The sequence below is a fragment of the Ambystoma mexicanum genome, chromosome 4p, assembly GCF_040938575.1.
Source record: "Ambystoma mexicanum isolate Mex_15411 chromosome 4p, UKY_AmexF1_1, whole genome shotgun sequence".
Lineage (NCBI taxonomy): Eukaryota > Metazoa > Chordata > Amphibia > Caudata > Ambystomatidae > Ambystoma > Ambystoma mexicanum.
In genome coordinates this window covers 301,661,530-301,689,488 of record NC_090927.1, presented here as the reverse complement: position 1 = coordinate 301,689,488, position 27,959 = coordinate 301,661,530, and the positions used below count along the sequence as shown (strand labels likewise).

At 44.0% G+C, this 27,959-nt stretch overlaps 1 protein-coding gene across 7 annotated transcripts in view; it reads right to left on the bottom strand.

Annotated features, from left to right (window-relative positions):
• The window catches only part of ITSN2 (intersectin 2), a 2,589,317-nt gene that overhangs the window by 1,138,237 nt on the left and 1,423,121 nt on the right, over positions 1-27,959 (bottom strand). For all 7 annotated transcript variants that reach the window (XM_069605851.1, XM_069605856.1, XM_069605854.1 and 4 more), the window contains one exon: positions 2,504-2,625. In XM_069605851.1, the coding sequence (XP_069461952.1) occupies positions 2,504-2,625 (122 nt within the window). The remainder of the gene's footprint in view (positions 1-2,503; positions 2,626-27,959) is intronic.

Genomic DNA, 27,959 nt, shown 5'->3' with positions numbered 1-27,959 from the left:
GGATTGATCAGAATAAAGGGTGTACTGGAATATGATAAGGGGTCTCCAGGAATTAGGGAAAGCCTTTGGGATCGGTACCAGCAGATTACTCTTAAAAGCTGTTTTACAGTAGCGTTATGAGTTTGGCGTGCTGAAGTGTCTGTTGTACTAAGTGAAAGGGTGAAACTGGAGACCATATACTAAGGCAGGTAAGACTCCAACTGACTAGATGAAGGCAAAAGAAGTCCTTCCCTTATCTGATCAGAATGGAGACCAACCCAAGGGTAACACTGTAAAAGGATACAGAGCGGAGGCACAACAGTGGACCAATATGTAATACAGCCGGAAAGTAGCATAGAAAGAAATAACCAGGTAGAGGACAGGTAGAGAAGAGACTGGAATATCAGGACACACAAGGCAATGGACTCAGACAAGATAGGTTGCTGCCAACACAGCAAATCCAAGGGGTTAAGGAAACTAAGAGTAATTAAGAATAGGCACTAGAACTATGGACTGAAGTCTGGTAATATTGCAGGCAAGGAACAAACAGGAGATTGAGAGACTGGGATTGCAGAGAGAAAAGGAAAAGCTACGCATAAATAGGACAAGTCTGTGAAGCAGAAATGCTTACAAAAAACAGGATGTTAGCAGAAAGTTATATAGGCAGCAGAGATATCAGTTCAGAACTGGATGGCCTTAATAGCAGAACAGGACAGGTGCTGAAACACAGCAGCAAAGGCAGGAAGGGTTTGTTTTAGAAGTCAAACGTTGAAAAATCAAGGAAAGGTTCAAAAACGGGCAGACTGCAAAAGCAGACTGGAAAGGGTGCTGCAAGGCAGCAACAACAAATAGGATTCAAAAGCCAAGATCAGGGTATTCAGGAAAGGTTCAATAACTGGTCAGAGGAGCACAGAACCAACTCCCAGTGTAAGTAGTTGACAGAACTGCTTCTGTTCAAAGTGAGCTTATAAAGGGCCTAACAGGGTAGAGCTGATTGCAGTCTCAGGCAGCTGCGTTCAATCAAGCCCAGCCCTGGCTTCAGTGGTATGCAGCAGTGGATTGTAATTAAGTCTCTGGAGCTCTCAGCAGCCTAGTCAGCAGTAGCTTGGAACAGGTGAATGCAATCAGGTCCTTTCCAGCTCTTAGTAGCTTGCTGCAAACAAAGGTACTTTATATGCCTCCTCCAGCCCTCCGCCTCTTAGACAGCATACATGTACCAGAATGCATCCGCTGGTTTAACCCAAAACCCGGGATGGAACATGAAATTAGATTGGTCCAAAACTGCAGTGATAAAACAAGTAAATGAACTCAGGGGCAGTTTATAGGTTTCAACTTCACACTTATACCATAAACAGAGTCTCTGAATTTGCACATGTAGCAGTGCTGGGTGGCAGGTGGGTAGGATTGTGACAGTGACTCCCTTTGGAACAGCCTCCCTGGCCCTCTCAGACTTGAGCCTGACCTCCGTAGGTTCCGGAAACTGCTAAACACTCTGCTTTTCTCTACATCTTTCCCTTCCCTGCTAATCACCTCACTGCCGCTGAGAGTGGTGGCTTGATCCTCATGAATCTCACAGGATCCCAGGCCCATCCTTCCAGTCAATACCAGCACCCCCAAGCCCCACTTGCCCAGCGGGCCCCTGCCTGGTGAGGCCACATCGCACATTGAAAGTCAGCTGTACCAGCACTTAGCCTGAGGTTCTCCTCCTTGTCTCCCCTTCGCACTTCCCTTCAGGGCCCTCCTCCAGCACTTGTCCACTCCTCATTTCTTGCCCCGTCCCATTCACCTGCACTTCTCCTCCATGCACTTGCAAGGCCGAACGCCACAGGGCCTAGAAGGACCAAGACTGTATATTACGGGTTTGCCATTGTTTTATTTGCCCTGTTCCTTTCCTATTTAGTCTTGTAGCGCTTTGAAACACATTTCTGTAACATAAAGCACCTTACAAATGCTCAATAAAATAAAAATATTGAGCAAAGCATATTTAAAATACACAATTAATGCCTTAATACTAAGAAGATTACCATGGCAACAAACACAGTTTACCACCAAGTCTAGCACCATGCTTCTGCCACTTTCGTTTCAGGATCAAGAAAACAAGAGCACACAATGCTGGTATAAAAGTCTATGTTGCCTTCCCATAGATTTAACGCATTAAACTCAAACCTATTACTCTCGTTTATTGTACTTTACTGCTCATGCATCAGCATAATACCTAACATCAGCATTCTTCTACTACTGAATAACCTTTGTCCCTATATCTTCACCATTTGCTGCTGGGACGCCCATACAATGTAATTAGCTGCATTCATATGTTCAATTCAGGTTCATCTTCACGTAGTTGTACGCATTCTTTATCCAAAGACTTCTCATAGTCTCCCAAGAACCATAGAAATTGTATTGATGTTAGGACAAAAAACAATCTTACTTAATGTAATTGCCTGAAGTAGAAAATAACATTAATATTGTTACAGCATCAGCAAGTAAAATATGGCAAACATATTTTTAAGAATTTAGAATTCACCTGAATTACATCTCCCGCATTAAAGCTGAGCTCATCATTGTTTCTTGCTTCAAATGGGTAAAGAGCTGTATAGTTTACAAAAGAATGCGTTTTCGTATTTTCTGAGGCACCGTTAGCATTTCCTAAGCAAGAAAAAACACATTTCTTAGGCATTCCACATCTTTGTTCACACAACACTACTATCAAGAACTTCATGCTTAACAGAAAACCTGGAGGTACTTATATGAAACAATGTGAGCATGTTGTACACAGTCATTTAGATCCATGTTGCCCGTTTAAATAAATCTGGAGTAAACAAGGATCATATGTAAAAAACATTTAAAGATTAGACGTCTTGGTTCCAGTCGTGCGGTAGCTTAAAGGAAAGGGAAAAATAGAAAAAACAACCTTACAAGTGCACCCTTCATTAAAAGATTCAGCACATAATCCATAAATGTTACATTATTAATATAATTGTTCTTTTATAACGCGCTGAATACCAACAAGAGGTTTCTAAGCACGGGATTGGGATTCAAAGCTGTGTTGCGCTGTGTTGTCTTCCAAGACAAATGTGTTTCCCTGAGCTATCCTTCCTCCCCAACCATGAGAGTATCCAACTTAGGCCTTCAGGGCTTGTTTTTACTATCAAACATTTAGGGTATCCAAAATAACATCACGTTTACAGGCTATGCACACACAAGAAACATTAATACAGGGATTTAAAAGGGGAATAATGAAAACCTCATGGGACTGAGGACCTTTGGGTCCACAGATGGATACCATTCAACCTTCCTTAGATTGATGTATGCAGTGGGGAAAGCTTGCACCTACTAGAGATTTGCAACATTTTTTGTTCAACTTTATGGATCTTTTTAATATGGACTATGTATTTGCATAAAATAAAGAAAACGTGACAGAATTGAGGAGTACTTTGCCAAGAATTCAGGAAGTGTGCATAGCGCAGGGACCCTGTGGCGGGCATTTAAGGTAAAGGGGGAAGCGATTGGTAAAATGGGGGGCATACAGAAGGAACTGCAGGACAGGAGGGAAAAAGAAAAAGTTATCATTAGACTGAGACAGGCCTGTATAGAGCACTAGGAGCGGCTGGGAAAGCATGTCTATGCTAGGAATCTGGAAAGGCTGCACAAGGTAGGCAGGGTGTTGTGCTTGGCTGTGTCGAGCAGAAGAGAAGAAGGAAATGATTGGTACCATCGGAGATGAGTGCGGGGAGGAGTGGCGGGCACAGGGGGAAATTAATGTAATTTTTGCCAAATATTATGAGCAAATGTACAGTGCGGGAGAAGAGAAGCATGGTGCGGAAATAGAGGAAACCCTGGGAGACATAGCACTACCGTGCTTAGAGCCAGAGCAGGTAGAGATACTAGACGCACCACTGATGGTGGAAGAAGTGAGTGATATCATTGTATTGTATTGTATTGAGACTTAATATAGCACAAACAAGCCCACTAAGGGTATCAAGGCGCATGAAGAGAGAAGGGAGGCAGCCAGGGATACTTAAACAAGAGGGTTTTAAAATGTTAACGAAAGGGAGGAAAATGAGGGATGTTGCGAATCTCAACATGAAGAGCATTCCACAAGGTAGGGCCTTGCACGGAAAAGGACCTTTCACTGGCACGACTCCGGAGGAATCGGGGAATACAGAGCAAAGAAAGATCAGCAGAGCAAAGTAGTATGCAGGGTCTGTAAGGTACCAGTTTGGATTGCAGAAATTCCGCCCCAGCCTTGTGAATAGCTCAGTGAACAAGAAAAAGAGTCAAACTTAATTCGGCTTTTTACAGGAAGCCAATGAAGTTGACAAAGAAGCTCCTGAGAATGAGCCAGTCTGGGAGCATTGACAGCAAGACGGGCGGCTGAGTTTTGAAGGATCTGTAAACGTTGAAGCAGACATTCTGGTTGACCGAGGTAGATCCCATTACAATAGTGAATAGACCCCATAATAGAAGCTGTGACCATTTTGGATCTAGAATCAATCTGAAGGAAAGGGAGAATCTTTTTCAGTAATTTGAGTTTGGCAAATCACGTTGGGCTGTGTTACGCACAATAGGTCAGTTACACACCCATACAACACCTTGCATAACACTCCGATACAAAGTACTGTCAGGCTCCCCGGTTCACAGCCCAACCCTCCTCATGTCCCATCACCTAGGGTGCAGGGGAGTCGCCATCACCGATGGTTGCGGAACACACGCAGAGGACGGTGTGGTTCGTTTCTTCGTCTCCAATGGCAACTGCCATGGAGATTGCGATCGGGCTGGAACAGCCGATCGCGATTGCTTCCTGGTTTCACATCAACTTCCCGATCACGTGCACGGAGCCCCACTCACGTGATCGGGAGGCGGCTCGCATAAAAGCCGGGAGCTTTGAATCACTCGCCGCTTCACAGCTGTTCTCTAACACTGTTCGGCGTTCTTGACTCTTGTTTTTGACCTCATCGGATTTCGACCTCAGGCTTACTCTCACGGATTTGATTAACTCTTGCTCCTTGGATACGGTTGCCGATACTCTGCACGGATACTGGTACTTTGGACCTTTGGTTTGTGCATAACGGACTGCTTTGGATTTTCCCTTTCTGTTCACTTGCTACAACCTGGATTTTGACCCTTGGATGGTTTACGACCCTCCTTCTGTTCATTCTTGGAAATCATTACGGGTTACTGGTGGTCAGCTCGTACCTACCTCCAGGTACTTGACTGTTTGAATCATCGGCGCTCCCTTGCACCAATTCCTCAGGCTCCCTTCCACTGAACATAGGTAAGAACGTATCCTTTATTCACTCTTAACTAAAGCACTGTCTTTGCCTGTATTAACCCCGACTTCCTTCCAACAGCCTCTGGAGTCCTCGACGCCACCTGATTCTACAACCAACAACCACCTGTGGCCTCAAAACTCGCACAGGGAGTGTTTATCTTTCTCTCCCTGTGGGTGATTTGTGGACAGAGGCTCAATACTCTTCACTACGTGGCAAGTCTTGACAGGCTGATCTGGAACCAGAGGACATCGTTTTTATGCCTAGGCTTTTAACAACTGAGGCAGGTTCACGACATGGGCCAAGACAGGGGGGGCCAGTAGTTGGAAGTCCAAGAACAACTAGGACAGGCAGAGCCAGCCAGTAGGACCTCGGTTTTATCACCATTAAGCTTAAGCCAGTTGTTGAACACGCAAACAGCAACTGCCGAAAGACAGTTCTTTAACTGATGTGGTGGGTCAGTAGAGGGGGCATCAAGGCGAAAAAGAATTTGTGTGTCATTGGCGTAACAAAAAAAACATTGTTGCCCACTGGTAAGACACTGGGGGCTGACCATCTTCCGGGGGAATTTTATAAAGAATACGCTGGTGAGTTAAAGCCGCATCTTTGGGGATGCTGGAGGAGGCGTTTGAAGCAGGGACACTACCAGGTAGTCTTAGGGAGTCACTTATAGTGCCAATCCTTAAGCGAGGGAAACCACGGTTAGATCCTAAAGGATGCTCTCTATGATTAACCAGGACTGCAAAGTCTCAGCACCGCTCCTTGCAATCAGACTGCGGAGGGTGATTACAACGCTTGTACACCAAGACCAGACGGGACACGTCCCGGGTAGAAGCACCTCCTGTAATGTGCATAGATTACACCATATAATAAGACAAAACCAGGGGGGGGTGGATGAGGACGGTGAAGTGGCCTCCATTGACACGATAAAGGCGTTTGATGGGAATGGCTGCATGTGGTACTGGGGATATTTGGGGTAGGCCCAGGTTTTATACAGTGGGTCTGACTGCTCTACAAGAAACCGATGGCCACGGTCAAAACGGGTAGGCACATCTTGGAAGCTTGGAAATTGCGCAAGAGGACTAAGCAGGGGTGCCCCATGTTATTCATCTTGCCATTGGTACCTCTGGTGGCCCTACTTAGGACAGACTATGGATGCAGGCATACAAGTAGGCGATACGGCACATGTGATCTTGCGGTATGCAGATGACATGCTATATCTGAGAGACCCAGAGGATAACCTGCTGTACATACGGGAGGTATTGGATGGGTTTGAGGGGCTGTCCGGCATAACCATCAGTAGGGAGAAGCCTGTTCTCGCTGGCGTGACCGTGAGCTCTTAACAAACCTTGGACTGTGATGGGAAATAGAGACCTTCCCGTACCTGGGGGTGGATGTCTACTGGGAACCAGAGAGGGAGCATGAGGGAAACACATTGAAGGCGCTGAAAGGGGTGGAAAGATCTATGGCTTTCTGGAAGAAGTTTCCGTTGTCTATGATGGGTAGTGCCTGCAATACTGAAGATGGTGGTATTGCCATATTTACTGTAACTCTTCGTGAATATACTGTGCGAAATCCTGAGGCGTTTTTTCCTCAAACTTGACTCACTGGTGAGGGGGCTCATATCTGGGGAGAAGGGAGGTGTACGATCTTGTTGAACACTGTACATAGGGACTAGGGAGCGGGGGGAATCAGACTGCCTAATTTTGAGGCATACTACCTAGCTGGGCAACTTTAATTTGTCATAACTTGGCTAGCGGATGAGGGCTAACTAGAGACAGAGCGATTGCAGAAAGTGCTCAAACCGTACTACTTGAAGGTGTTGCGTGTAGGACACACCAGCTTCAGAGGGTCGATGGTGCTCATGAAACTGGGGTGGAAGATCTTGCACAGCCTATGGACGATGGTGGTCAGGCGGGACCCATACTCCAGCAACATACCCTGATAGCCATAAGCAGAAGAAACCCAGAAGAGGCACTCGACCGCTGACTACACTGGCAAGCAAAAGGGATAGTCACAGTGGGGGGCCTACACAGAGAGGGGATATGGGTGTGCTTTTTGGAACTGATGGGAAGAATACGACATCTCCTAAGTGCAATTACTGGTGCACCACAGGATATTCAAGACAGAAGAGAATAGATGGTCGGGACTTACAGAGGGGGAGGCAGGGACGATATGTTAAACACACTTTATGACGTGGCTGAAGGGGGACACGTGATCTCGAGAGCTTACGAGGTGATACTAGATGTGATGGGACAGGTGGGGCTGCGGGTGAGAGCGAAATGGGAGAGGGATTTGGGAACACCTTTTACAGATGAGGAACGGACCAAAGCACTAGCGTACATGAGGAAAGTGTCCAGAAATACTAGATTGAAACTGACACAATTGAAGGTCACACATTGGGCATACATTACCCCAAAAGACATCTCAGAGTTCCCAGGGGAGGAGCCACAAAAATGCCCTAGATGTGGAAGCGAATCAGCTGGGATGATGCGTATGTTTTGGTCGTGCCCTGTAATTGCGGTCTTCTGCAAAACATAGTGGACAAGGTCAGGGGAGGGAGTGTAGACATGAGTAGATGGACGTCTGGAGCATGCATCCTGGGACAGATTCCGTGGAGGTGGGGAGAGGCGCATCTGACCAGGATGAAAGATCTTGCATGTGTAATGGCGGAAAAAAAGGATTGCATTGGCATAGAAAGCAGCAGAAGGCCCTCACAATAAGGCGTGGTGGGCGGACCTGAGGAAATGGGTGGAAGCTGAAACTGTGGTGTTGCACAGGGCGGTGTATAGAGGCCAAGGGGAGGTTAGTAACGATGTGACAGCATGGAATACGCTTGTGCAGGCGATGTTTGCGATCCCCGAGGATGGGTTGCAGGGGATCAGGAGTAATTGGGAAGGTGGTATAAGTGGTCACAACAATCGGAAAAGGGGGTGTTTCAAGAGACACAAGGCAGGAGGATTAGGGAGGCATGCTTCGTTGGGTAGCTGGGTTTGTGGGGGGCAATGTTGTTATAGTTGAGGATGGGTATTAGGAGACAGTGGGGTGGAGAGGTAGGGGCTCAAGCAGATAAAGGAGCACTCAGCAGGGCAGGCGTTTGGCAAAGTACACACATGTGGAACCATATCAAAGGGACAATGGGGCGCTTATTGGATTAGCTTCTCGACAAATTCCTGACCTGCACCAATGTCTTGAATGTCCATTGTATGTTATAATGTAATACAATTAAAAGTTTCAACAAAAAAACAAAAACTATTTTGGGAATATTTTACACAGCAATACAAAAATATAACAATGGAAATATTGTTTACTTACTCAGGGTCGAAGAAGCCTTTAAAGCAATTAATTCAATAACTTACCAGACCATACCTCTGCAAATCTCCAGTGCATTTCTTATAGCAGGCTTTTAATCGTCTATTTGACGTGCCTAATCCACTTTTGAAGGCAACCCATTGCATGGGCACAGCAAAGACACGCCTAAGGCAAACCTGCTACTTCTGCACAGTCGTAGGGGACAAAAAGCATTCACCCTCAATTCCCACTGTGCAGTATAACCAACAGGAGCAGAAACGAATTGCTAAATCTCAGGCTAATGAGTCAACAATACAATTAAACATAAGCCTCAAACCAAAGATATCCTAGGTGAACCTTCAATCAAAAACTTACCAATGTTTCTTTCTAATTGTAAAACAACCAGTGTACAAATCAAGTACATGTAAGATATCCAGCAAGACGTTAAGGAAAATAAAACATGGTCAACTAAGTGCATTTTTCTGACTCAAGGATGTCTGAATATTGAAAGACCCAGATTTGAATCAGGCACAAACCAAGCACCTTAGATGGGGTATTTTAACTGCCGGTCTGCAGTTAAAATTGCCCCAGAAAGTCATCAACTTACTATAGATAACGATTTTCAATTGCTGGCTCTCGCTGTAACCTGGCTGTCTGATACAACATATGCAGTTGTAAGCAACCTTGGTCACGCCGAGATATTCAAACCCTGAGAGCGGACTGACTGGAGAATATGGGCGTTCAGTTTATATTGCATTAGGACCTGACAGTCTCTACCAAAGATGCCCTATCACAGCCTAACTACGAGGGCATTGCATAACAGATAAAATGTTCTGATCCTAATGGCCTCTGTATCCTAGTATGCTACCACACAACCGGTCTGAATATGGCATTTAGCTCACCCCGGGTCAACTTCATCACCTGGTACTGTATGTAGTAACATTTCAAATTATAGAAGATTTCAGTTTGTGGGTAGATGCACAGTAGGGTATTAGAGCCTCATATTATTGCCTTGATCATTTCAATGATCTTAATTTTGAGCAATCCACCCACAAACCAACCAATGTGCAGGACCATAAATGATCTGTTTTTTATCAAATAACACACATCCAGATCCTGCCCGCCAGTTTGGCTGTATCACTACTGAATTCTATTTTAGGTTGGAGCCCTTCACCTCAACGATAGGAGGACAAAAACAAATGTAGAAATGCACCACAAAAAAAAGTAAAAAAAGGTCAATACCTAGGCCTTTAATGACTGCTCGTCCTTGGTAAGGGGGCATTGTTCTCTGTGGTGCTGTGTAGAACAGTTTACCCTATCATCAGATACAGTTAACCTGGTCATTAAGCGACAACCCTGGTAAATTACAGTTGTCATTAAACTCAGACATCCCCTTAGTTCCCTTCCAAAGGCCATTCTTTTGAGTAGTAAGTTAAACTATCAAAAATAAGCTGAATGATAATTTATGACTTAACAAAATAATTCATTTAAAAGTGGTCCTGATAAAAGGTACCATCAAGCCATTTTGAAGGCTTAACAGGAATTTGTATTTATTTATTTATTTAATTTATTTATATAGAGCAATGAACGAAGCCCGTGGGCATAGAGGCGCTAAACAAGACATACGTACACAAAACATGAAGAGAAGCATGGGATGATGGCCGATTAATTACTAGTTTAAGAACTTAGCAAAGAGTACTGTCTTCAGGCTCTTCTTGAAGACAGCACAACATGAGCATGATCGCAGATTATGGGGAAGCTCATTCCACAGACTCGGGGCTGCATGTGGGAATTACCCTCTTGTCACATATGACCGTTTTGGAACATTGCGTCACCAAAAGGGAGGTGTTGTTAGAACACAAGCTCCCTAGTCCCGGGGATCTGTCATCCAGGTGGCCAGGATACAGCCATCGCTACTGGATCCAGTTCCTGTGGTGGACCAGTGTGGGAGGATCACCTGGATGGGTGGGGGGGTCCTCGGGGAGCGGAAGTAGGACACCAACGGGTGAGACGCAGTATCCCCCTTCTTATAACACATTTTCCTATCCTACCATGTAGGATACTCAGAAACTCTACTCCGCCCCCCCTTTTCCAACACGAACACTTTTGCACACTATGAAAGACAACAGACTAACACCAGAGCCGTTTACATGACATGTCCCAACACAAGGGTCAGGCAAAGTCAGGCAATTGACCAGAATCACACACACCTGATGGCCCTTTCACTTCCCCATAGGGATAAAAGGTGGAGCACGAGAGCACACTATGAGCAAAGCAAACCGCACGACGAGACAGCTATCTGAGGGAGGGGGTTCAAGAGGAGGAGAAAGGCGTTGAGAACCGAAGGGGCAACAAGGAGAGAAGCGACCTTGTCCTTTCCGACCCAGACCTGCAAAGCCTCTGCGGAAGGAATCATACGGTAAAACCAGGAGTTTGTGAAAATAATGGGGAGAACTGCCTCAGCAAACTTCTCACCTCCTCTTGTTGATCAGAAGTCAGGTGAAGGGCCAGTTTGACACCCTCAATGCAGCTATCTGAAGGGAGGCCCTGGAACAGGTCGGGCAGAGGTTTTGACTCCTCCTCAACATCGGATGCCAAAAGCATTGCAGTTATTTCAACTCTTGGGGTGAAAGCCTTCTGCCTATTTACATGGAACACTTTTGGGGCCTGTCCAGCCCTTCCAAGGTCCACTAAATAGTTGACCTCACCCAGTGACTCCACCACTGTGTAAGAGCCTAACCATTTGTCCAGCAAAGCTCTAGGTTTTATATGGTTTATGATCAGGACTTGCTGATCTGGTGTGAAGTTGATGAAGGCAGCTTTCTGGTCATACCAATGTTTCACCAGAGCTTGCACAGCCTTCAGCTTCTCACTAGCCAAACAAATCAGGAGTGCCATTCCTTTTCTGAGTCCTAGCACATAGTCTACTACGTTGGTAGTGATGGAGGGAGTGGGCATCCTGTTAAACCGCTCAACCAGACCATTGGTTTGTGAGTGGTATGCGGATGAAAACTTATAGGTAACTACACATTCCTTCCACATGGCCTGCATATACTTTGACAAAGTTACTGCCCCTATCAGACACAACTTCTTTAGGGAAGCCAACCCTAGTAAAGCTTTTGCAACTGACTTGGCAGTCACAGTCTTAAATGGGATGGCCTTCAGGCAGGCTTGCACGTCCCCTAGAAACCATAGCGTACTTACGTTAATCTTTCCCATTGTGTCTTTTTACATAGACTTTAAATAGAATGCATACGTGAGACGACTCACGAAAAGCACAGTGCCTCGCTCGGCACGAACAGTTTCGCTGCTTACAGACGGCTACATGGGAGGCGGTGCGCCTTATTAAACAGAGACTCTCTCCCTATGAGTTTCGCCGTGTGGATTTATTAGTGGTCATAAACAAAGGTATTTGTCTGCCTTTAATTAACCCTACTCCGCTTTTCGTGCAAAACTTTTTTGCGGGCAGTTTGACACCATTGAAATCATTGTTTGTTTATCCCTCCAGTCCATTTTCTGAAGAGTGAACAATTTTGGTATACACCAGAGGCTACTGGAACACAAGTTATTAGGCAAACCCAATGGGGATGACAGGTATAACTATTTAATTTATTATTTATTTCTTTACTGAGTCACGACAGATTTTCAACAGGGTTGAGTATAAAGTTTGTACTATGGCACCGGATAAAATGAATTAAAGATTCGGTACCGCATACCGTTGACCTTTAAATAAATGAAGGGTCCGTATGGATTGCCAACACTTTGCCTACAGCTTTTGAGGCAGGTGTATAATGTATTTGCCTACGTTTAGGTAGTCAGTTTATATTTTGGATCTTTATTATGGGATACCAGACATAATTGATGGGTAGAGAGATAGATTAGAGTGATCCCCTTGTTGATATATTTGCAAGTACTACTGAGTGAGGGGAGACAGCAAGCTATTTTAACAAATATTTTTAATTATATGTCTATTTGTTTTATTTTTAGAATTTGTTAATGTTCATCCCATCCTGATGAAGACTTATATATTGTGTCAAGTCGAAACTATTTACCAACTGGAAAGCCCGTGTTTTAAAGAAGATCTGCATTTATGGGCACCAATAATCGATACTACATTTGGAATTAACTACTGTTAGATGTACATATGAAGAGATTTGGAAATGAATTGTACATTTCTCTTCTGTATCTTAAAATAATTGAAAAAATGTTTAGGGATTTACTTAGACTGAATGAATGCTTGGATGCATGTTTTATAGAATGCTCTTTTATCTAAATTGATTAAAATGTGTAATGTTTTTTGTACTCAAATCAAAATAAAATGAAATAATGATTTGATTCTTTTAGCTTTCTGCCTTCAGTCTCGAAGTTAGTCTCGCTCTCCTGGCACCACTTTGTATTTCATCTTAGGATACCTGGTGGCATGGTCGACCAGTACCACGATAAACCTATTGCCTGAGGATGTTTCGGGGTCAAGGGGACCAACAATGTCCATCCCTACCCTCTCAAATGGTACCCCCACAACTGGGAGTGGTACCAATGGAGCTTGGATTGTTGTGCCACTTTTCCCAGATAACTGGCATGTGGCACAACTCCTGCAGCGACTTTCTACTTGCGCACCCATCTTGAGCCAGTAGAAGTGCATGGATAACCTTTGCTTGGTTCTCTTGATGCCAAGGTAACCAGCAAGGGGGACTTCATGTGCTAACTGCAAGAGGAAGGGTCTTACAGCAAGAGGAACCACCAACCTCCAATGGTTTCCTTCTGTAGACTCTGTGGGCTCACTGTAGAGGAGCCCACCTTCTCAATAAATCCTATGCTTCCCAGGAGGTTCACCCTCAAGCTGGGAGCAGGCCTGTCTCCTTAGGCCTTCCAAAGATGGGCACTCACATTGGCCCTTACTGAACTCAACCCTGTCAGGACCACCTTCCACTAACAAGCTCTGTAGTTCAGGATGGCCATGGGGATTGAGGATTTCAGGCAACACCTCTTCCTCATCAGGTTCAGGTGTTTGACCAACTACCTCAACCCCAGTGGTAGGTAAATTAGGGGGAATATTCCCTTTCCCTCTTTTGTCTTTTTTTCCTCCTTGAGCCTTGGGTTTCCCCTTTGGCGTAGGCTGGGCTTTGGACTTGGCCAGTGCAGCCCTTGTTTGTGACCTTGTGTATGGTCTCTCTGCTGTGTCACCAACAAGTCCTAAAGCTTCGAGATCATTCTCCAGGAGGACCTTTCCTCGGACTTGCCTCTGAATGCTCACTGGAATCCTGACCACTGTACCATTTATAGTAAGATTTACAGGCATTACTGGGAACTTGAGAGGGGGACCATCAGCCAACTTACTGGGTACCAAAGGAGCTCTGGCAACTTCTTCTGGGTCTACCAAGGGAGAATCCACTACTGTTCTACTGGCCCCACTATCCCTAAGGGCGGCAGTGTCAACACCATTGATCAGCACAGAGTCTTTGAAATAGTGCTTTATGTTATCAGGAATTCTGGCATATGCCTCTGAGGCTTTAGGCTCCCAGGAACCCAGGGAAACTAGGACTACCTCAGATTATATCCCACTGGGCAAGGGGTCTGAGAGGATGCCCCTGTGATCTCTTCTTCCTCATATGAGGGGGAAGGCCAGACTCACAGATTGGACCACCAAGGTTTTCACTTAAAATCTGGGGTCCCCCTTCACATGGTCACTTGCTCCACAAGCCACACAAGATCCAATGGGTCTTGGGACATAGGGAGGCTTACTGTAATCAGAGTTCTGCTTGGAAGGATAACTTGCACTACCCTATGCATTCTCCTGTGACTTACCCTTACATTTCTTTTCATGGCTCTTTTGGGAGGAAGTTTTATCAGACCCCCACCCTCTTTATCTTTGGACTTTCTCCGCTCCTCCTGCTTGCCAGGATGAGTCTTGTCCTCATGGGAAACACTATGTGACACCCACAAATCCACTGCTATGGCCAGCTTCTTAGGATCTAACTCCTTTGTATTTGCCAAGTGCTGCGTAATCTCAGGGGAACAAGATGCAAAAATATGTTCAAGCATGACAAGACATATTATACCCTCAAAGGTGGAGACCTTACAGCCTTCAAACCAACCAGTCAAGTTCTTTAAGGAATCTGTTACATAAGACACCCAAGTACTACCATCTTTCTTTTTGTACTCTCTAAACCTCTTCAAGTATTGGGCAGGATTCTTCCCAAACTTTAAGATGAGAGTTTGCTTCAATTTTGCAAAATCTACTCTTTCAGCCTTTGACATCTCCATAATAGCACTGCAGCCATAATGGAGTAGTCTGCTGAGCAACCATGCAATTTTATCAGCATTTACAACCTCTTGAACTTCACATGCATACTCAAATGCATTCAATCAGTCCATAATGGTATGCAGTGATAAAATGGCGGCAAAAATGTCGCCTGAACAAAAAAATGGTGGCAAAAATGCTGTGGTTTGACCTGTTAAAGGTGTACCCCATTACACCATTTAGGGGGAGCGGGGGTGTCTCCTGTTCCCCTTAAATTGTATAATGGGTACGGGGGTTGCGGTGGTGTCCCCCACATCCTTTACATGGATTGTGGCAGCAAAACCATGGCCTTTTTGCCATGATATTTTGTGTCCACAGCCATTTCTGCCCCGATTTTAACACATGGAACCTCCATAATGTCATTCTTCTCATCATACACATCGAGCAGATCTTTCGGAAATCTTGAATGAGAGGAGGACCCAGACCCATGTCCAGATCCCTTGGATCCATTTGAAACTTGAAGCTTGGCCAGTTCCAACTGGTGATTCCCCCGTCCCTTTCCGCCTGCTCTATCTTCAGTTTAGCCATGTGAAATTCAAGCTCCTTCTGCTTAAACAGCAGCTCTTGCTTCTTGAATTGCAACATGGCATCAGCATCAGAGCTGGCAGAGGAAACTTGGGACATTACGTCATCCCTGTCATCATGGGCACCATGGATGAGGGCAGTGTCAGTTCCGTCAGTGGGAGCAGCCCACCTCCTTCTGCACTCTCATCTGATACTATGGCTTCGAGTTGGGACTCTTGCCATTCCATGATCCTTTGGATCATTTCAGTCTTTGTACCTTGAGCAGGCAAGCCTCTCTCAGTACACATCATTATGAATGTTTCAGATTTTAAAGCATTCAAGATTATATTGGTAATTGTTTCCATTATTATAGATAGGTTTATGGCCTTTACAGTTACTTACTAAGGTCACTATGTGTCCTGGGAAGGGGTAATCTGAAATGCCTTCACTAGTGTGAAACACAGCATACTTTCAGTCCTATCCCACCGCTGTACACCAATTTGTTCAGATGGATTTCTGAACTCTGTCCTAGTGGGCAGAGGTTCAGAAGGCCAGCCTGGTTTCTTGGAACAGGGTAACCTTCTGGACAAGACAGACCAATCATGGTAGCATTGGCAGCGGTCAAGATTAGGTCTCTGGGGGTGAGGGTGACTTAAAGACCTCAATGAGAACACAGAGTAAAGGAAACTACACATCACTCCCAGTCAAGTGTAAATAGTGTAGATATATTAAACATACAAGTATTCAAGGCCTTCGAGTTTCAACACTCAGTAATTATCAACAGTAATACCTTTAAACAAATACAATCCTACTAGAATACATACATACAATACCAAGTGGCCTAAAGAGTTAAAAGCACTGAATGGGCCCACAAACTAAAAGGGGAGGAAGCAAGCAGTGCAAACAGTCTTTAGGCAGTTATTTATCAATCAATCAATCCCTAACTGAGTGGCAGTCCAGTCCCTATGAAGAGTGGAGACTAGTGCTCAAAAGTACTGTTAAACTCTGGTGCAACCAATAGTGCAAAAGGGAGAAAAACACAGTCTCTTGCAGGGGCTGTAGTAGCTCAGGAAGATGGGTGAGGCGATGAAGAATGAGTTCCCACGATTCGTCGAGGGTCTCCCCAAAAGGGCAGCACAGACACCAGGAGATGGGAATGGGACGGTAGCACAGGCTACCTGTAGAAAGGTGGGTGGCCCTCAGGGGACACTTGTGTGCAAAAGTGGATGGATGCGCTAGGGGCCACCGGTAAGGGTTGCAAGTACTCACCAACCCCTGGCACACTCCGGACCAAACTTTGCCAGTCAAGCCCACTTCAGTTGCAGGTTCAAATGCGGCAGTTGTGCAGCTTTGCGGCTTTCAGCAGCGAAGTTACAGTGATTATTCCCAAATGGGACAGTGGTGATTTCTCTGCTCCTGGTGGAGGGATCAGGCCAGTTTCACTGTAGCAGGCTTCACCATACTGAGGGGCACAGCAGCAAGGCACCTGTGAAGTTCGTCACCATGGCGGTGCGACACGGTAACCGTGTGTACTCTGGTTCGGGCGCTCTCTTTGTTCCAGAACTGGGAATGCCAAGTGAACGAAATTCGGTGTGAGAGTGCCATGAACAGAGAGTTTGCGATGTACCAAGTTTCAAGGGTCTCTTCAAAACGGCGGCAGTCTCAGAGCAAAAGGTCGTGCGCAAACTGGTCAGCCGACTGGTTGGCCCAGGGACACTTCTGAGAAGACTTACTTGAAGGGTTTGATGAAGGTGCCGAAAATAGTTGGTACCACTATTCCAATAGGTCAAAGCGTCTTCGCAGACCTACTAGTTCGATCAGATGCAGAGGGGTCCAGCGGGACATCAGCAGGATCAGGGTGCTAAACATTCCAGCGGGTCACCAGCGGTTTCTCAACTCGGCTTCTTAGTTTCAGGATAGTTGGATCCTATCCTAGGTTCAGTGAAAACTCAAGCGATTGAACTGGTGTGGGTGTTTGGGGCCTTCTCTTATCCATAATCTCCTTCACACTAAAATGAAGAGGACCCAATGGGAAATCGGCTCACATACAGGCACAACAGACGTGGACCAATCATGGACCACAGTGGTCCCAGTCATTCACAGCACACCAGACTCTCTGGCACCCAGGATGTGTACTGGAACTAGACAGACCAGCCCACATCCTGGAAATACACACACAAGGCATGCAGAAGCCTGCGAAAGCTCGGCGTTTCGCAAGAGAAAGCATGCCCAAATAAGGACTGAAGTCAAAGGGGCAAGATGGCCAAAGGACAGGACAAAGAACCTCGTGGCATGGCCATTTTGGAGCCAGGCGATCTTCCTGTGTCAACCGAAGTAAACGCGGTTTGCATGGCAAGAAACGGTTAAAAATAAGAGAAAACATACGCTGTCATCAGCCCTGTCCAAGGCACTTCTGCAATTCTCATAATAAATCCTTTGAGGGAGTCTAGGGCCTTTGGAAATTAAAGGAAGACCCAAGCGCACTGTACTGGAAGGTACATTGTGCACTTGTAACGTGTTGCAGAAAAGTTGCAACATTGGAAAGGACTAAGGGAAACAAAGTCTCCCAGTACTGACTGCCTTTAAGGGCATGTCAGTTTCCCCATAGCAAAGTGAGCAAAAGCCCAGTGGAGTGCAGCTGAAGGCTGTGCTTCACTGGCAAAGTCAGACTATGGTGTTAAAACAGCAGCATAAAGTTGGGGGTTACACAACTGGAGGGAAAACTTCACATAATTGGGAATATTTCCTAACAAACAGTACACAAAGCCCTCCTACACTGGGACAGGGAGAGTCCCAGTGTAGGAGTGCAGGACAGCGAAAGACGCTTGCTACCGTGGTCGCATCCTTGACTCCAGAGACAGGAAAAACCAAGTGGTTCATCACAGCCGGTGAGTGGAGGGGAGAAACGATAATAAACCGAACTGTCTTAAACAAAAGCGCCAAATAGAAAATACGGGAAGTTCAAACAAATGTTAACACCTTAGGGGAAAACCAGCTGCAGAGGGGTCAGGCACCACGTGGGTACTAACTTGAGAGACTCTGATTCCCCTTTTTGTTGAAACTAACGATACCAGAAGGCCTTAGGAGAGCTGCCTGTAAACAGTCAAAGTGGTCATACAGGTGTCTAGCAAAATCCCCTGTACAGTCGAAAGTCTTTGACCGACAAATGATTTTAAAACTAAGGGAAGTGAATCCAACATAGTGGGAAAGTAAAAGTAACTGCAAGGCTGGCAAACGCGAACACAACAGATGATGCCTGCAAAGCAGGCCAAGAATGATACCTCAATGAACATTGTGTTGACAAGAGTGAACCCGACAGTGGATTGTCTAAACGACATTAAGACTTTTGAATGCCACAGGTGAAATATTTTTAAGAAAAGCCATAGTGAACCGAAGGCGGGAGGCTAACAATCGAGAAAGGTCTGAGTCCGGAAGAGAGGGATCCAGGGGTGAGAAGTCATCACCCAACATACTCACGGAAAGGAACTTTTTGTTTGTTATTTTGAACACATACAGTCCTCGGAGGCAAGAGACTTTATATAGAAAAGAGACTTACTCACCGAAGGTCCTAATACCGGAGAAAACGGAACTGTAGTCCCGTGCTGGAAAAGCTTGAGCGTGAGCTGCATCAGGAGTCCCGCCTTGTCCCGTGCTCAAAACGTGGGGAAGGGAGAACCCTGGCTACCACATCCTGACTTATCATTTGTGAACACTACTTTTTTTCTTGCGAAAAAGATCCCACACTCTTTTTGTATTTAGTTGTAAGGATTGGAAATCCGTTTTTTTCTTATTATAAGCCTTTTTATTTGACAAGACACCTCTAGGATTGCCTTATTATTATTTGATGGTCATAACTTGCTCCCATCTTAGATTTAGGTTTAGATTAGGTGTTTTTCCAACCTACCTTTACATTTTAATAGACACACTTGACTGTGATTACTTGTGTCTGTCGTTACTGTTGCCACCATGAGTTCCTTACAGTACTTAGAGAAAAATGTACTCAAACATTTTCAATGTCTGCAAATAACGGTTTAGCTCAGATTGTCTTCGCCCACCCTCGCCACCATCCCTCATCAACATTTCCTGGACATGCCACAGTTCTTTGTCAATTACATTTCCCTTCAAAGAGAGGGCACTGAAGTGGCTGAAAAGCTTGATACACCCTCACATGCATCACCACCTGCCTGATCCCCTTTGAGTGTACAATGGCTTGGGCGGATGCCAACATGATTGAGTACTGAAGGATTAATCTTACCAAATGCATTAGATCTGTTACTGGCCTGGACTATACAAGCCTGTTCTAAGCAAATTGCCAAAATGTCAAATATCAACAGTGTCAATTTTGATGGAATGGGGCAGTCTACATTGAATGAAGATGAACAGGCTTCTCTTAAGAAATACATTCTGATTGTCAGGGAAAAATCCAAGTGTATGCTTAAGGAACGGTAATAGGAAATTGAATTGTAGGTGAATGTAATGAAACATTTAACAGCATGTTGATTTGACAAAGACTAGCCATAAATATTAGTAATAGGCCAAATGCAGTTGAAGAAAGAATCCATTATGAATGTTTGCGTCTAGAGGCAAACTGAAGAAAGGCAGCTTGGCAACTAATAATATATTTATGAACTCGAGGGCTGCACACATCTCTTTACTGCGCCACAAGTGGATTTCAAGAACTCGGACTCTTGGTCATATTGAAAATAAATTTATTAATGGCCCTTTTTTGATAACACGTGTTTCGGCACACTCCGAGTGCCTTCCTCAGATCAGGGCAATGTCTGTTTACTAAGTATTGATGATACAACATAAAATTAAAAATTGACAAATAGAAAAACATTAACACAGACGACACAATTACAGAGGAGCACAAGTCATATTGAGTTCATATGTTTCGCAAATTCCCCAAAACAAAAATAAATAACAATTAAGACATTCATTTATACACATAAACAACGTAGATTAAATGCATGGATCCATTTGTAAACCAAAGTAGTTAACACATACCAGTCAGACGTCGGAAAATCATTTGAGGGAGTGTGGAGGTGGGAGTGAAGGGTGGTTGAAAATATAAAAAAGAGAAAAAGAAATAGAAATGTTTGAGTCAATAGTTGAGATCAGGGGATTACATTGATTAACTTATTGGGGAAATCCCAAATGGGTAAATCTAGCTTACCCATCCACTGGTCTGTTCGCTACAGATAACGTGATTGGTAGCTGAATCCCATCAGACTCCAAATGTTTTCTAAAGAAACCGAGGTAGGACATCAGAATCACTCCACTGTATTCATACGTTAATGTTCTATTTAAACATCCTGACATTATCATTAGTTTCCCTTCAACACATTTAAAAATGCTCACATTACGCTACGTTTAAAGTGTTCAATTCTGTGACCTAGGTTAGATCCATATCTTGAGCACATGACCTTGGCAATCAGTGTTTAGCATTTCTGCACGGCAATGGGATTTAAACAGTCCTCATGTCATTTCCCCATAAATCAGCATTTTATCATTGTGTGTCATGGCAATAAAGACCTTATAAGCGTGAGGGTGTCGACTACAGGTTTGAACGCGGACCCTTTGTTAATTGGTGCGTTGTTGTGGGGGCTTAACAGCCCCCTAGGGCTTACCTGAAAAGTTCAGTTTGACTGCATCACGCGTCGGGATTCTAAAATGGCAGAAGTCATTCCATGTCATTTGTATATAAGATGTTGCCATGGTAATGTTACTTAGTCCTACCTCTGTTTCCGTACTAAGAAAACTGTCAGCCATGTTTTAGTGGTGAGGACTTTGTTATCTGTGGCGGGTTCGTGCGTGTTCTTGGGCCGTTTTAAATTCAAATGAAAACAGTCCTATGCTGCAGTATGAGCTCCATTAGTTAAAGTCTCTCTCCAAACTAATTTGCATGTGGACCTAGTCCGATGTCCCACCCTGAGGAGTGTTAACTCCTTCAGGTGCATGCTGGGAGATATAGTCCCTATGACATTCTAAGGGCAGGGCAGGCCTGGGGAAGCCACCCACAAACCCTCTTGCTTTTAAGTCTTGTTTTGGGAGGCAAATCTATTCCTACCTGAAACTTGCATACACTAAAAATTAGGGTACATAATGCCAATCTAGGTTTTGAAGATAATCCAACTATATTATGGCCTGCTTCTCAGGCGCTTTTTTCAACACCAATTACAATTTACAAAAGTTCATAAAAAATTCATAAAAAGTATGACATTTCCTTGTCTGTATTGAGGCCGTCTTCTACACTTCTGAAGAAATTTATGAGTTTGGCCTCCTCCTGACGTAGCAACAGTTCCTGGTTGCCTCCTCTGCACCCCAATGTCACTTTTTTTAGACCGATGAATTTGATGTATTGTTTATTGTCCATCTGGTGGACGCGTTGCCAGTGGTCCGCTAGAGGCAGATTCTTGTCCTGGCTTCCAATCACTGCCAGGTGTTCCCTGATCCTGAAGCGGAGTTCACGAATCGTACTGCCAATATAGATTTTCTTGCAAGTGCAGATGATAGCGTATATGACATGCTTGCTTTTACAGTTTATCTGTTCTCGTATCTTGATTTGAAGTCCATTGTCTGCCTTGAAATTGTTTGTCATAGGTGTGGCATGTTTGCACATTGTACATGTGCCACACTTTCTGAAGCCTGGACTGGATTCTTTTAACCAGGTCCCTGCTATCTCCTCCTTTTCTTCTGGTAGTAATGACGGGCTGAGGCTCTGTTTCAAGGTTTTGGCTCGTCTGTAGATCAATGACGGGTGGTCATGTATATATGACCCAATACGGGGATCCAATTTGAGTAGATGCCAGTATTTTCTGAGAGATCTCCTGATAACATGGTTGTTTGCACAGTATGTGGTAATAAATTGCACCTTGTCTGACGGATTAGGTTTAACCTGTTATGTCAGAGTCTGTATCCTCGGGATTTTTCGTGCTATGTTATAGGCAGTTTCAATACTCTTCCTTGGGTAGCCCCTGGCTTGAAATCTCCTGGACAGTGTTTCACATTCTTCATTAAAGTGAGATAGTTCATTGCAGTTCCTCTTGGCCCTCATGTACTCCCCTTTAGGGATATTCCTAATTACCGGTCCATAGTGGCAACTCGTTGCATATAGTGTGGAGTTTACTTCTGTCTCTTTCCGGTATGTTCTGGTTTTGAGATGTTCTCCTGAAACATAAACATTCAGATCCAAAAAATTGATCTCTGTCTCACTGCTGATTCCTGTGAACTCAATGCCTAGCTGGTTGCTATTAATTTGGAGTCTAAACATTTCTAGTTGCTGTGGTGTGCCATTCCATACTAACAAAACATCATCAATGTACCGGGTCCATTTGATGACGTGTCTGTTGTAAACCTCTGTGGTATAGATTAATAGGTCCTCAAACATGCCCATTACCAGGTTCGCTAATGCTGGTGCATATTTTACCCCCATGGCTACCCCCCGTTTCTGTTTGTATATGGTGTTGTTAAAGGTAAAGATACTATTGTCTAGGGTGGCCATGAGCATTTCTTTTAACATACAAACGAACGGGAAATGTGATGCCGATTCGTCCTTAAAGATGTAGTCAACAGTATCAAGTGCCAAATCATGCCCAATGGACGTATAAAGGGCCTTAACATCCCACGTAGCAAGATGGTATGTAGGCTGCCATCGGATGTTTTCAATGATATGTATTGCAGAAGTTGTGTCTTTTTAAGTAGGCCTTTACCAATTTCACTTTGGGTCTTAATATGTGGTCAATGTATTCCGATAGTGGTTCTGTAGCCCAACCTATTCCACTCAGGATTGGCCTTCCTTCCGGATAGTGGAAAAATCTTTGTGCACCTTGGGAAGAAAATAAATAGTTGGTAATGTCGGTTTGGGGATGAACAAAAATCTTTTTTCCTCGTCTGTGATGAGGCCCTGTCGGTGCCATCCCTCAATTAAATCCTTAAGATCTTGGACTATTCTGTTCATCGGGTTACTTGTCAGAGTTTGGTAACAGTTTGGTGTGTCGAGATGATTTTGTGCCATTTTTATGTAATCCATGCGGTTCAAGACAACTATATTTCCACCTTTATCAGCTTCTTTGATAACCAACTGACGATTGGTTTTGAGTTTCCGAAGTGCATTCTTCTCTTGCAGTGTAAGATTCTCCCGTTCTGTCTGTCTGCGGTTGTACCTCAATCTGTCTTGGGTATTTTACAGGTCTTTTGTGACCGATTTGTAGAAGGCATCTAGCAGTCTACAGGGAAGACAGGATTATATACCTTTCAGGAGAAATATAACAAGTTTACTACCTCTTCATCCAAGGAAAGCACACCTAATACATCACCTGCAAGCTCGGATGCAGAAGAAGTATCGGAAGGAGAACTACTTGTATCAGAAGATGACATCAGAGCAGGAAAAGGCTTCCTCAACCAGATAAGGAGATACAAAAAGGGCAATAGGACCCAAACACCCAAGCAAGTCCGTTTTCAATTAACGAATCTTCCAAACAAGAAACAACCTTTACTCGGAGGAGAGGAAGGAGGGGGTCAGGTAGACACAGGCAACCCAGATGCCTTAGAAGATTATCGGAGATTGACAAGAGCAGGAGCCAGGGCAGTAGCCAAACAGAGCCAATGAATACCCTTGTGATGAACCTATCAGACACAGATTTATCTCAGGATGAAATCTCTCTCCTTAATAAAGGACTATCATTTGCACCAACTGCCTATATGGAACCCGTGCAAGTGCATATCGACCTGTTTAAATTCGTGAGAAAATTAAAACTTAAGAAATTCTTCGCCACTCAAGTAGAGCAAAGGAAACTAACTTCAGATCCAGTAAGAAGAAGCGAAGTTACGATAGAGGAATTGGGCAATATTCATCTATTAAGATCATTACAAGAATCAGATAACTCTCCTATTCATCAAACCATGCAAGAACTATCAATTACACCTATTGGTCTAATCAACAAAGAACTTAAACCTACATCTAAATTCTTGCCACAACTACCGCCGGACAATATGCTAGATGCCTTCTACAAATCAGTCACAAAAGACCTGTATAATACCCAAGACAGATTGAGGTACAACCGCAGACAGACAGAACGGGAGAATCTTACACTGCAAGAGAAGAATGCACTTCGGAAACTCAAAACCAATCGTCAGTTGGTTATCAAAAAAGCTGATAAAGGTGGAAATATAGTTGTCTTGAACCGCATGGATTACATAAAAATGGCACAAAATCATCTCGACACACCAAACTGTTACCAAACTCTGACAAGTAACCCGATGAACAGAATAGTCCAAGATCTTAAGGATTTAATTGAGGGATGGCACCGACAGGGCCTCATCACAGATGAGGAAAAAAGATTTTTGTTCATCCCCAAGCCGACATTACCAACTATTTATTTTCTTCCCAAGGTGCACAAAGATTTTTCCACTATCCCGGAAGGAAGGCCAATCCTGAGTGGAATAGGATGGGCTACAGAACCACTATCGGAATACATTGACCACATATTAAGACCCAAAGTGAAATTGGTAAAAGCCTACTTAAAAAGACACAACTTCTGCAATACATATCATTGAAAACATCCGATGGCAGCCTACATACCATCTCGCTACGTGGGATGTTAAGGCCCTTTATACGTCCATTGGGCATAATTTGGCACTTGATACTGTTGACTACATCTTTAAGGACGAATCGGCATCACATTTCCCGTTCGTTTGTTAAAAGAAATGCTCATGGCCACCCTAGACAATAGTATCTTTACCTTTAACAACACCATATACAAACAGAAACGGGGGGTAGCCATGGGGTAAAATAAGCACCAGCATTAGCGAACCTGGTAATGGGCATGTTTGAGGACCTATTAATCTATACCACAGAGGTTTACAACAGACACGTCATCAAATGGACCCGGTACATTGATGATGTTTTGTTAGTATGGAATGGCACACCACAGCAACTAGAAATGTTTAGACTCCAAATTAATAGCAACCAGCTAGGCATTGAGTTCACAGGAATCAGCAGTGAGACAGAGATCAATTTTTTGGATCTGAATGTTTATGTTTCAGGAGAACATCTCAAAACCAGAACATACCGGAAAGAGACAGAAGTAAACTCCACACTATATGCAACGAGTTGCCACTATGGACCGGTAATTAGGAATATCCCTAAAGGGGAGTACATGAGGGCCAAGAGGAACTGCAATGAACTATCTCACTTTAATGAAGAATGTGAAACACTGTCCAGGAGATTTCAAGCCAGGGGCTACCCAAGGAAGAGTATTGAAACTGCCTATAACATAGCACGAAAAATCCCGAGGATACAGACTCTGACATAACAGGTTAAACCTAATCCGTCAGACAAGGTGCAATTTATTACCACATACTGTGCAAACAACCATGTTATCAGGAGATCTCTCAGAAAATACTGGCATCTACTCAAATTGGATCCCCGTATTGGGTCATATATACATGACCACCCGTCATTGATCTACAGACGAGCCAAAACCTTGAAACAGAGCCTCAGCCCGTCATTACTACCAGAAGAAAAGGAGGAGATAGCAGGGACCTGGTTAAAAGAATCCAGTCCAGGCTTCAGAAAGTGTGGCACATGTACAATGTGCAAACATGCCACACCTATGACAAACAATTTCAAGGCAGACAATGGACTTCAAATCAAGATACGAGAACAGATAAACTGTAAAAGCAAGCATGTCATATACGCTATCATCTGCACTTGCAAGAAAATCTATATTGGCAGTACGATTCGTGAACTCCGCTTCAGGATCAGGGAACACCTGGCAGTGATTGGAAGCCAGGACAAGAATCTGCCTCTAGCGGACCACTGGCAACGCGTCCACCAGATGGACAATAAACAATACATCAAATTCATCGGTCTAAAAAAAGTGACATTGGGGTGCAGAGGAGGCAACCAGGAACTGTTGCTACGTCAGGAGGAGGCCAAACTCATAAATTTCTTCAGAAGTGTAGAAGACGGCCTCAATACAGACAAGGAAATGTCATACTTTTTATGAATTTTTTATGAACTTTTGTAAATTGTAATTGGTGTTGAAAAAAGCGCCTGAGAAGCAGGCCATAATATAGTTGGATTATCTTCAAAACCTAGATTGGCATTATGTACCCTAATTTTTAGTGTATGCAAGTTTCAGGTAGGAATAGATTTGCCTCCCAAAACAAGACTTAAAAGCAAGAGGGTTTGTGGGTGGCTTCCCCAGGCCTGCCCTGCCCTTAGAATGTCATAGGGACTATATCTCCCAGCATGCACCTGAAGGAGTTAACACTCCTCAGGGTGGGACATCGGACTAGGTCCACATGCAAATTAGTTTGGAGAGAGACTTTAACTAATGGAGCTCATACTGCAGCATAGGACTGTTTTCATTTGAATTTAAAACGGCCCAAGAACACGCACGAACCCGCCACAGATAACAAAGTCCTCACCACTAAAACATGGCTGACAGTTTTCTTAGTACGGAAACAGAGGTAGGACTAAGTAACATTACCATGGCAACATCTTATATACAAATGACATGGAATGACTTCTGCCATTTTAGAATCCCGACGCGTGATGCAGTCAAACTGAACTTTTCAGGTAAGCCCTAGGGGGCTGTTAAGCCCCCACAACAACGCACCAATTAACAAAGGGTCCGCGTTCAAACCTGTAGTCGACACCCTCACGCTTATAAGGTCTTTATTGCCATGACACACAATGATAAAATGCTGATTTATGGGGAAATGACATGAGGACTGTTTAAATCCCATTGCCGTGCAGAAATGCTAAACACTGATTGCCAAGGTCATGTGCTCAAGATATGGATCTAACCTAGGTCACAGAATTGAACACTTTAAACGTAGCGTAATGTGAGCATTTTTAAATGTGTTGAAGGGAAACTAATGATAATGTCAGGATGTTTAAATAGAACATTAACGTATGAATACAGTGGAGTGATTCTGATGTCCTACCTCGGTTTCTTTAGAAAACATTTGGAGTCTGATGGGATTCAGCTACCAATCACGTTATCTGTAGCGAACAGACCAGTGGATGGGTAAGCTAGATTTACCCATTTGGGATTTCCCCAATAAGTTAATCAATGTAATCCCCTGATCTCAACTATTGACTCAAACATTTCTATTTCTTTTTCTCTTTTTTATATTTTCAACCACCCTTCACTCCCACCTCCACACTCCCTCAAATGATTTTCCGACGTCTGACTGGTATGTGTTAACTACTTTGGTTTACAAATGGATCCATGCATTTAATCTACGTTGTTTATGTGTATAAATGAATGTCTTAATTGTTATTTATTTTTGTTTTGGGGAATTTGCGAAACATATGAACTCAATATGACTTGTGCTCCTCTGTAATTGTGTCGTCTGTGTTAATGTTTTTCTATTTGTCAATTTTTAATTTTATGTTGTATCATCAATACTTAGTAAACAGACATTGCCCTGATCTGAGGAAGGCACTCGGAGTGTGCCGAAACACGTGTTATCAAAAAAGGGCCATTAATAAATTTATTTTCAATATGACCAAGAGTCCGAGTTCTTGAAATCCACTTGTGGCGCAGTAAAGAGATGTGTGCAGCCCTCGAGTTCATTTTTACAATCGGAGTGGGGGA